The sequence below is a fragment of the Gobius niger genome, assembly GCF_951799975.1.
Source record: "Gobius niger genome assembly, chromosome: 8".
In the NCBI taxonomy this organism is placed as follows: domain Eukaryota; kingdom Metazoa; phylum Chordata; class Actinopteri; order Gobiiformes; family Gobiidae; genus Gobius; species Gobius niger.
In genome coordinates, this window is record NC_136859.1 from 12,715,158 (window position 1) to 12,726,445 (window position 11,288).

The 11,288-nt window shown below is 39.4% G+C and overlaps 1 protein-coding gene across 5 annotated transcripts; it reads left to right on the plus strand.

Annotated features, from left to right (window-relative positions):
- The first annotated feature begins 471 nt into the window (after positions 1 to 471).
- On the plus strand, positions 472 to 10,847 carry ca14 (carbonic anhydrase XIV). 5 transcript variants are annotated; one of them, XR_013793178.1, is made up of 13 exons: positions 472 to 602; positions 740 to 763; positions 3,679 to 3,858; positions 4,575 to 4,720; positions 5,042 to 5,137; positions 5,213 to 5,279; positions 6,218 to 6,375; positions 7,186 to 7,312; positions 8,196 to 8,219; positions 8,299 to 8,383; positions 8,463 to 8,567; positions 9,559 to 9,612; positions 10,188 to 10,271. XR_013793178.1 is itself a non-coding variant. In XM_079562300.1 (13 exons), the coding sequence occupies exons 1-12, from the start codon at positions 509 to 511 to the stop codon at positions 9,568 to 9,570; spliced, it is 1,047 nt and encodes a 348-aa protein (XP_079418426.1). In that variant the 5' UTR covers positions 472 to 508; the 3' UTR covers positions 9,571 to 9,612; positions 10,188 to 10,847. The 5 variants fall into 5 exon arrangements, 4 of the variants coding, with proteins under 4 accessions (XP_079418426.1, XP_079418425.1, XP_079418427.1 ...); XM_079562300.1 differs by having other exon boundaries at positions 8,463 to 8,496; positions 10,188 to 10,847; XM_079562299.1 differs by lacking the exon at positions 9,559 to 9,612 and having other exon boundaries at positions 10,188 to 10,847.
- Positions 10,848 to 11,288: the final 441 nt, after the last annotated feature.

Below are 11,288 nucleotides of genomic sequence, written 5' to 3' on the forward strand. Positions count from 1 at the left end.
TACATCATTCTCTTGTCTCAAAGAAATGAACTACCTGATATGGAAGAGTATAATATGGTTAATCTGCCGATCACTAGACAGCACAGACACTCGAAAACGGTACATTATTTGTGGATAATAATGCATTTGTTTAAAAAAAACAACAACAACTAGGTGAGATTGGATAATTTCCCAAGGCACACCATCAAATGTCAAATATTAAGCTTTTATTACTTTAATGGCAGAAGTAAATTGAAAAATGTGCAGTGTGTAATATAACTCTTAGTGTCCTTCCAAATCCAACTGTCCTACACTTACCATTTCACTTGTTTTTCTCCTCATAACTTGCAAAAAAAAGTTGTTCCCTCTCTAAGCCTATTATAATCCAGAGTCGAGGAACCATAGGTGGCCTGGCTGGCGTTGGCTGTGAAATGGGGGCAGGTGGATCAGTGGACCCCCTCTGCCCCTCTCTCCTCTCTCTCCCTTTCTCTCTTCCTCTCATTTCTGTTCATACTCAGTTTGTGTATGCATGCTTGTATGGGTGCGCGGAGCTAGCATGGACTATTGGAGTTTTTATATTTCGTTATTATTTGTGTGCTTCCTGCGGACTTCTGCTCAATATGGTAAGGTCTTTAGTTTTTTATTATACTTTCAATCCGTGCATCAACTCCATAGTGTTGTGATATCGAAATGCTTGACTTTACTACCTAATTATGCATCACTCTTTCCTAAATGGAGGAATTCTCTTTGTGTTTTGTAGAAGAAATTCGCTGGACCTACAGTGGTGAGTTAGTTTTTTTTGCATGTCAATCAGAACACATTCTTTTCTCGTTAACTCTGTCAATGCGTACACACAAGTATTCTGCCTTCTCTTCCTGTCTATGGTAATTCCATTTGAACAGATTGAATCAAGGGTCATCATATATATTCAAAATACAAGGTGCAATACATCTTTTAGTTCTGATTAGTCCAAGTTCAGAGCTACCTTATTGTTTGTTAAATCTTTGTAAGAATGTTTTAGGCCTAGTCTAGCTTCAGTTTAATTTCTAGTTTGGTTTTGCCTCTTTTCCCTGACCCTTAAGTGTAGACCTGGCTTAATCCCAGTTTTCTTACACTTCTCACACTCCTTTAAGACTCGGTTTGTGTTGGTTCAGGTCTTGATTTAATCCAGATTATTCTCAATATACTCCCCCGTCAAGCACACTCTGGTTTTCTTCGGGACTTTCAGCTTTGAGTTGTTCCGGAGGCGCTGAAGTGGGGGACGTGAAGCAGGTGCAGCGAGAGGGCGATGGGACCGAGGGAGCCTATAGCCTGGACACTGCTGCCTGCATTGTTGCTGCTGCACAATAACCCGTGTGTTAATTGTGTTGCGGTTGTACACTGCTGCCTTTGCCACGGACAATGGGATTGAATGGGCAACACTCTCCTATTCAGCCACTACTGTACACGTGAAGAACAAAGGCAGAGGGCGTTAATTAAAAGAAAAAAAAAGCACAAGGATATTCATTATTTTACATTTGCACAGTTAAATATACCACAAGGGCTGTCACGATAATTACTATATCAACGTATCGTTCAATAAATAACAGCTAAACGATACATTTTTGGGCTGAACATTTATCATCTGTACATTTATTAATTTTTTTCCCCCATTTTTAACCAAAGCAAATTGTGTTACATTATATTTCATAATTATTGCAGCTTTTAGGATATGATTATGCACCTTTAAAACATAGGTTTACTGTCATTTTTACTTCAGAGTTTAGAATATCTAGTATCTTTAGACTCAATAATATCGTTTACCATGATATTTTCCTGCCTCAATATATTGAACTTTTGTGACAGGCCTAGTCACCAACTTTATTGTAGAAGTAAAGATAGTTACTTAAAGTCGCACTGCGTAAGTGCGATAAAACACAAGGATTCATTTTATTATTGGGTGTTTTATTATTGTTGAAAAGTGCCTCTAAAGCCATGTGCCTTTAGTGTGAACGGGCTTGCCTCTCCTCAGACCTGACTTGTACTTTGCCGGTATAGATTGCTTTCATGGAGATGTTGCTGCTCTGCTTTGACGACAGCTAGCCAAGTATAAGTTGAAGTACACTTTGTCCTTTTGCAAATGCTTTGTTTTAATAGCTTAGTATAACATGGTCAGTGTGATTCCAATCATTTGGATATCACAGTCATGTTTGTTTATGTTTTTAGTTTTGCAGCAATTGAGTCGATCTGCAGTGTGGCTTTAACTTGAGAGAATTTGCATGGCCACTGCTATAAAGAACAAAACAATTAAATCTTTTGTCCTCGAGTGCTCAAAATGTGTGGCGACCAGAGGCGGGTAGTACTCAGTTACACTTACTCAAGTACATGCACTTTTTGAAGTAATTGTATTTCTTAATTTTATCATATGGCACTATTTACTTTCACTTGAGTAATATTATAATGAAGTATCTCTTACTTGAGTTAAACAGTTCTACAGTGAGTAAATCTGGCAAAAGCTTCATGTGACACATAAAATAGTTTGTGTTTCATGGACTTTATTCTTCAAAATAGTCTTTTTGCATCTTTTCCTTTGGAAATACTAGGACTTTTACATCATTTCATGTTTTGTTTCTCATCATTTATGTCAAGACTGAATCATAAATCAAACAGTTACTCACAGTACTCAAGTAGCTTTTTCTGCAAGTATGTTTTTACTCTTACTTGATGGTTTTTCATCACTACGTTTTACTTCATCTTCTTGAGTAAAACCATTTGAAAGTAACTTTACTCTGAGTAAATATTTTCGCTCCTCTACCCTCCTCTGATGGCGACCACAACAGGGAAATGGCATGTGACCGAAACCCGTAGATACAGCCAACATTTATCTGTATGTATTTTGTGCACCCCTCTGAGAGTTCAAATTTTTGCCCCTTTGTCGCCATAGAGACGGGCAGAGTGTTGCTTGTGAGGCTGAGGTGAGGGTGGTGGTGTGGGGTTGTCCCATTTGGGCCCCAGGTTGAGGGCACAAAGCTGATTAGACTCGGAGCTGGAGCTGAGGGGCCGAGGAGTGAGAATCACGTTTGCTCCAGAAATGTAAACCCTACGTGACAAACAACACCAACGAACTGCGGCTGTCAGTGTGCAGTCGCATCATAATATTAGGTTCAAAACACTGCTAACACTTTTCCCTCTCATTCTTATAAGTAATTCATATTCAGATCATTCGATTCATTTGTCACTCTCTTTCAGACTTTCTATTCATCCTCTGTAATCGTGACAATAGGCCTCTTCCTTGGTGGTGGAAGTAAGAATCCCATTCAGTATCTCCACAGACTCTTCGGAAAACAAATATTAATACTACGAGTTAAGAAGAACAATAGCAGCTAATCAGCTTCTAACTCATGGACATAAAACCGTGTAAATTACTTTTTATTTCAGCAAAACGCAAATTGGCATGAATCGTAAGTTACTGAGGAGTAATTGTAGAGAAGCTAAATCATCGACTGGACCGGGTTTCGGTAAAGTTGAGGACGTTTCGCTTCTAGTCACAGAAGCTTCTTCTATTATCAGACATGAAGATGTTACTGCATACATACCTCAAACGTTGAGGAAGGGTCTTGTGTAATTACAGAGTATGCAGCTTGTTACTGGATGACTGGGATCCACTGAGCTGTGTGATTGGTTACATCAGTGCCGCCGTGTTGTCTTTATGTCACGCAGGTTTGGTGGGTCAGGCCGAGTGGTCCGAGCATTTCCCCGACTGTGGAGGATCCTCTCAGTCCCCGGTGGACGTGGTGACCTGTCAGACCCAATATGACCCCACTCTGACCCCAGTGACCCCCCTGGGCTACAGTCAGAACAACAACCAGCCGTTCACGCTGCTCAACACTGGACACACAGGTAACGAGTCAGAAATACACTGCCTTAGTCACCACCGGCTTCTGTTGTCACTGCAGTTGGTCAGGTCTAGGTTCAGCAACACTCTGTGCCCAAAGAATGAGATCAATGAATGACCAGGTTATTCCATCAGTGGATTTCTTCTTCCCTGACAGCACGGGCATATTCCAAGATGACAATGCCAGGATTCATCAGACTCACATTGTCAAAGAGTGGTTTAGGGAGCATGAGACTTAATTTTCACACATTGGCCACAGAGTCCAGATCTTAATCCCATTGAGACTCTTTGGGGTGTGCTAGAGAAGGCTTTTTGCAGTGGTCACATCTCCCGTCATCAATGCAAGATATTAGTGAAAAATGAATGCAACACTGGATCTTTTGACATTGTAGAAGCTTATAGAAACATTGCCACAGCGAGTGTGTGCTGCAAGCAAAGCTAAAGCGCTCCAACAAACTGTTGGAGCGTGTGACCTTGTTTTTGTGGTGACTTTTTTTTTCTTCAGTCAGGCAGTATATTATTGAAACAAACCTGTCTAAATTTAAATGTTAATTGTTTGGCTTGTCGTCGGATTAACTCTCTTTTCTGGGTGAAACAAAAGCTAAATAAAGGTCGAATTTAAAATCAAATCAAATAATATTCTACTTTTAACATCTATGAAAGTCGATACTTAATTATTATTACAATGGTCAGTAAATTTCACTCCCCTCGTCCCCTTTAGTTGTGGTGCAGCTCCCAGAATGGATGGGTTTGGGCGGGCTGCCCTGGCTTTTCAGTGCCGTCCAGCTGCACCTGCACTGGGGCAGCGGTGGCCCGAGTCACGGTGGCAGTGAACACACCATCGACGGACTCAGCGCAGAGGCAGAGGTAGTTCTACACTCACAGTACACTTTACATGTGAGAGGCAAGCATTTACTATTATATTTATGTTTGCTATAATATTACGTCAATAACTCTATACCTAAGCACATTTGGTTCAAGGTTAAGTTGTTAAACAAGGAGGAAGTAGCAACAGCTCTGGACATTTTAGGCCTGAGTGCACTGACGAGGAGGACTGTGGACAGTTAAGCCGATTAGTGGGGCCTCAAGTCAAGCCAAGTTAATAAATGTAGAAACAAAGCACAATTAACCATTTCCCACGTGATCAAACATGCACTTTTCTTTGAATGTTTTTCTGTCCCTCTGTAGCTTCATATCGTCCACTACAACACAGAGCTCTTCCCCAACATTTCAGCAGCGATGCGGCAGAAGAACGGCCTGGCTGTTTTAGGGATTCTCATTGAGGTTATACACAAAGTTGCCATAGCTTTTTTACATTACTCTCTTTAACCAACATGTAACATTTCAGATTTCTTCTAGGCAGGTGATGAGACCAACCCAGCATTTAACAGTATCATCAGCTACTTGAGTCGAATCAGACACGCAGGTACAAAAAATATCTATGGTATGTCCAGATTATTTATGTTCATTTGAGTGGTTTTGCTGATTTTACGTTAAATTGACTTAGCTTGATCCCTGGTCAGAGTGGGCCTTTCTGTGTGGAGTTTGCAGGTTGTTTTCTCCAGGTTCTCCAGTTTCTCCTGCCACTAAACAAGTGCAATAGGCCAGAATGAACGAGAGTGTGTTTGCCTGTGTAAGTGGTTGGTGGCGGTCGGCTGTGCAATTAATCAAAATTTGATTACGATTTTTTTTTTCATTATTATAATTATTTTTTATTTCATTATTCAATAAGCCAACCAAAGACAAACAAACAATACGTAACAATTGCAATACATGTGACAAACACCAAGCCAGGATTACAAAACAACACAAAATAAAAGTATGATTTCAATTATGACTAAAATAATTGTGATTATTATTTTTTCAATAATGGAGAAGCCCTAGTGATCAGAGAGGCCGATTGGCTGCCTTGCTTCCGTCTCTCAAACCTAGAGGTAGCTGTGACTACAATAGTAACTTTCTATCACCGAATATGGCGTGAATGAATAATTATTACAGTGCGGCGCTTTGAGAAACTTGGTAGCACAGGCTTGTAAAGTGCAATACAAGTCTAAACCAATGTTATCATTATTACTATTATTAATATTTTGTGGATATTCCCTTTTTGCAGTGCATCATTTGTTACAAATATTGCAATTGCAAATAGATACGATGCAATTTGCTGATTTATTCATTTAAAATGTAGGATTTGGCTCAGTGGGTCTAAACCTCTAGATTATCAGGTTTTATGCATAGTAAGACTCAGTGGAGATGGGTTCTGTTGTTGTTTGAGGATGATGTAAATAAATAAATAAATAATAAGAAACAAAGTTAAACTGATACTGTGGTAATCTGAAACACTGTTTTTTATGAATTCTTTGGCAGAACAGAAAGCCCTCATCCCGGGTTTCGACGTATCATCTCTGCTGCCTAAAGACCTGGGACGTTACTACCGCTACAATGGCTCCCTCACGACGCCCCCGTGCTACCAGGAAGTCATATGGACTGTCTTTTATGAGAAGGTCAAGATCTCAAAGACCCAGGTAAGACCAATATGCCTCAAACATCCTGGAGGGAGGGATTTTACATATCTTCAGAAATGTTTGATATATGAATATTAATATTTTGAAGATAGACCAATTCAAATATTGAGTTTGTGGTATATAGTGGGTTTTACTGATTGTTCTATAGTATTCCATTAAAATATTTTTTTTTTTGGAAAAGTATGAGTAAACAAAAATGGTCACGTGCCCTATTCCATTGCTCTCAATCATAGTTTAGATCATCCTGAAAATGCTGCACTGCGGTCGACCTCTGCTCCATACATGTCGCCCCACTGGCATCAAGGGATGGGTAAAAAGCTGAGGCCATTGTGCACTGATAGAAGTTTCAAAATCTCCATCATATTTCTAATAAATTCCACATATTTCTTGTCAATATTGCATACCTTTCTCAGAAACTTCACTCATGCCACTCATGTGCAATTTATTTCTTAACTGCAAGCTGTACATTTTGTAATACTCATATTATGTGCTTCTGGTACTTTCACAAAGCTGAACAAATACTTTGTGTAATCCAGGCTCAACTCTCAAAGCTGGTTACACTGGCACAGCTATTTGAAGAAAAAAAAAAATCAGTGTTGAGATAATGGACACTTGGCCCAGAAGTGAGTTTCAAGGTTTAGACGCTGGTATGAAAAAAAAAGAAAAGAAAAAGCTGTGTTTTGCATAAATCCATGGGGACAGTTTTGGGTAAACTGGAACATCTGGTCACACGAAACAGCAAATATGAGTAATTTACATGAGAGTCTGAGAATTACCAGCTCATCTTTGGTCTGTTGCTCTCTGCTGTAGCTGCTCAAACTGGAGACCATCCTTTATTCCAGTAAATCTGAAGATATGGACCGGATGCTTCTGCAGGACAATTACAGAACCACACAGCCACTCAACAACAGAGTCATCTACAAGTCCTTTTTAGCAGGTGACACTTCAATGTTTGATATATAACAGAAAACTACAGGTCTACTGATTGTAAATATTTTTGTATTACTGTATCTTCCTTCTCTGTGTCCAGTTTAAATGGAGTGGTAGGCCAGTCAGTCTGTATGAAGAGTGAGATGTGTGGGAGATGTGGGAATATTCTTGATTAAGGCGTTCTGAGAGCTTTGCAGGAGCTGCAAAGAAAGAAAGAGAAGCCCAAAAGCAGAGTGAGGTTTGCGGTCTGATTAGGAAAGAGAGATTATTGGAAAGAGCAACAGTGACTCCATTGTTGTCATGAGAGTCAGACTGAGAAAACGGGAGCAGAAAGATACAGTAGTGACCAGTGTGACAGAGCGGTTCGGAGGAAGAACAAAGGAGAAAGAATTTGTTTAAAGTGCTCATTGTGGAGAGCGAGTGAACCGGAAGGCCTGTGATCTCAGCAGAGCCGTCAAAGGCAGTGATGGCATAATGTGGACGTGGCAGGTCCCCGTCAGCTCCCCGTCTTGGTGTCAGCAAACACTGGCATATCAAATTATTTTTGTGGATTTAAAGGGGCTAGATGCAAGTTGGCCATTTTAAGCTCACTACTGCCACCCCAGGTCATACGGGTAACTTTACCTTCTATATTAAGCTCGTGCATGACTGCAATTCGGACCGAAGTAACAACTTTTTGAGTGACAGTGCAGGATTTTGGAGGCAGTTGTGGTGAACAGGTCTGGGCTCATTCTACACCTTAGGACATAATTGGAAAATGTAATACATCATTTTAACATTTTTAAACTCCATATAGTCCCTTTAATGGTTGGTCGAATGCTCCGTTTAATGATAAAATGTTGTCGTCAGTTGATATAATAATGCATAGTAATGCTGTGTGTCTCTTACAGAACCAGGGAAGGAGTTCGCTCCAGGTAAAGCATAAACAAAGCTGACTCGCCTCAGTTTGTTGTTTGAGTGCTGCTGTAAACTGCTGGTGTGTATCTGCTGCAGGTGAAGTCACTGCGATCGTGATTGGAGTGATCTGTGGCTGTGTGGGGCTGGCCGTCATTATTCGCTTTATTACCAAGACCATTCGGTGAGTTCTCTTTATAAACCTGAAACTGAATGTTTTCTGTCTCTTTGTATTTTCTGACTCTGTCTCCTGTCTCTGGCAGATTTTTTACACTTCTTCACCATGAAACAGAGATGGTGAATAAGTGTCTTACCTGCTTTCAAACTGACCAAGCATAAAACTGTGTGACTGATACACATCTCAGAATGTAAATCTACAATTAATAATCGTAACTTGAAACCTAATAATGTTTATTCACACACTTTTTAAACGGTGTCATGACTTCAGTTGATCTGACACTAACCTGATCCCCTATGATCAATACATGTGATCAATACATGTACATACATACATCAACATCAGCATTATTATTACATTGTGGTGAAAGTGTCTTTGTTTCAGTAAATGGGTTTGTGGTAGATTATGTAAAAACTAATTCAATAATATATGTAATAAAGTACACAATAAATAACAAAGTATGTTTGCTCCATCATGAGAGGAATGCACCTGCTGGACAGAGGTGTCTTGCCCAAGAACACAACAGCAGTGTTGAACTGACAGCAGTCACTCAGTCAGTGCAAAACTGTCCTCGGTAACCTGATACTTGCATTGTTTAGTGAACAATGTATTTGGTATTTTGTTTCTTGAAGCTCAACTACTGAAACATTTCTACTTTCCCACTTTCTTTTGTTTTTGTGTTTCCTCATTACCATCGTTACTGACTCTACTGAATTCAATTAACTTACACATTCCCAGGAATTAGGAAAAGTATTTTCAATTGAGTCAGTTTTCAAGTAACAAAGTGGAGCAAATGCTTATTAACTCAATCAACACTTTTGGTAACTGAAAAACAGGAAAGGGGCCAAATGTTTCTCTGATCCTGTAAGAATCTAATCTTTTTATTTCAAAACAACTGGGATTAGCATCTGGCCTCTTTTTCAACAACTAAGCTTTATCCCCCCAAAAAACCCTTATTGTTGATTGTTGTTTCCTTTTGATTGCTTTGCCTTTGATTACCACTGAGTTTTATGTCCAGGAGACAAAGAAATGCTACTGCTAACTTAATCAAAAATTCTTATTGGGTAAAAATACATGAATAAAGCAGTGGCTGTCAAAGGCTGATTTGAATTGATAATCCTCATCACTTGCTTTGACGTTGATTTGTAGTCACGTGATTATTTCTTGTGATCCTACGGCAGCTCGACCTCTAGCTGGGACCTTCTGCACAGTCACCGTCCTGCAGCCACGCCCAGGTCACTGCAGCGTTATGACCTTTCAACCTCGACCTTTTTACCCACCAAATAATAGTTCACTCATCTACAGTGCTTTAGGTCGCAGCACTAACCATTGTTTTTGTGTTAAATCCTCCACAGTCACCAAAGCTTAGCACAACAGTCTGTCATCACAATATCCACATTCACGGTGTCAATATTTCGCACTGTAGTGGTTTGTAAGTGGTTCTATGTGTACCAATGGATGTGATTTTGAATGTCGGATAGGTGTAGCTGCTTTTAATGTTAGAAGCCACAGCAATCCATCAAGAACATGCCAGCTCTACCCAGAAAGGCGTCACATGGTTTGGGAATCAAACCTGGGAGAACTAACCTTTCTGTCACCACCATGTCACTTATTTTTACAGTCTATGGTCTCATCTTCCTGCAGCATTTGATGAAAACGTTTTGCATCATTTCTAACCCATATCTTCTTGGCCTAGCAGCCCCTTTACCACAATATTAGACTATTTTTTAAAGTAACAGCGCCCCCTGGTGTCATTGATGACCAACACACCAACTGAATTGAATGATTAATACTATTATTTGTGTTGCAGGTCAAATGATCTGGAGAAATCAAGCAATAAGAAACAAGATCCCGCTGTTAATTCAAGAACTGAGCCGGAGAAGAAAGAAGAGGTCATACTATCTCCGAAAACCGAGCCTTAGCTGTGGACATTTTACTTTTTATTGTAGTTTATCGATTAGGGCTGCACAATTAATAGCAATTGTTCTTTTTATTGCACTATCATCAACTAAATATTCCATCTGATAGAAAAGTACTTGTTCATGGGGCCTTAAATTAATTGTCACAAAATAAATGAACATAAAATAAATGTAATGAAGAAAACATTTTTATTTAGCTGCAGTTTAGCCAAACCATTGTGCCACAATTAAAGCCACACTGCGGAACATTTTACCCAACTATAATAATTAATACCTCTAACTACCTCTAAAACCATCTATCTCTACTGAGAGTGCTCGTTCTCTTCTCAGACCTGACGAGTGTTTCCTGGGAGCGGGACATCCACAGATTGTACACGTAGCCAAACATTAGGCTTTATTTTCTTAAAGTCCAATATCAAATGTTTTATTTATAACCCACAGCAGAAGTAGCTTTGTCTTTTCTAGAATGTTCTGCAGTGTAGCTTTAACTATTTTAGTTGAAGTCTCATTGAGGGCAAATTTTGTCACTTTGCTTTCCACATTTATTTAAAACACATTGGCCTGTCAGGATAATCACTATATTGACTTGAAACGATATAATTTTGAACTCAGTAGTTATCGTCAGTACATTGCACAAAATTGCAATATTTTCTTGCCTCAATAAATCAAACTTAAAATTGTGTTATTGTGACAAGGCTAAACATTTATATTTAGTCATGTGTACTGTCTTGATTGACGCCGCTCTTATTGCAGGGTTGTTTGTGTGTATTATCTTATATTGAGACACAAGCCTATTTTCTACAAGCATCAATGTACATCAGTGGTTGTAACTGTGTCAGATCCCCCCCGTCTTAAGCTAGTCCATATTTTCTGTAAAATTAGACAAAGGGCCAGTCACTAGCTTTGCCTTAAGACAAAGGACCTGTCTGCAGGGTGTTGGATATCATTGTGTTCATTTGTGGTGTATGTGTGTTAATGTAAATATACATGTT

Bases quoted from the DNA above. Each gene is read 5' to 3' on its own strand.
- ca14 (XM_079562299.1), top strand. From the start codon at position 509: ATGCTTGTATGGGTGCGCGGAGCTAGCATGGACTATTGGAGTTTTTAT. The intron at 764-3,678 runs GTGAGTTAGTTT...TATGTCACGCAG, and splicing joins AATTCGCTGGACCTACAGTG to GTTTGGTGGGTCAGGCCGAG. The intron at 4,721-5,041 runs GTAGTTCTACAC...GTCCCTCTGTAG, and splicing joins GACTCAGCGCAGAGGCAGAG to CTTCATATCGTCCACTACAA.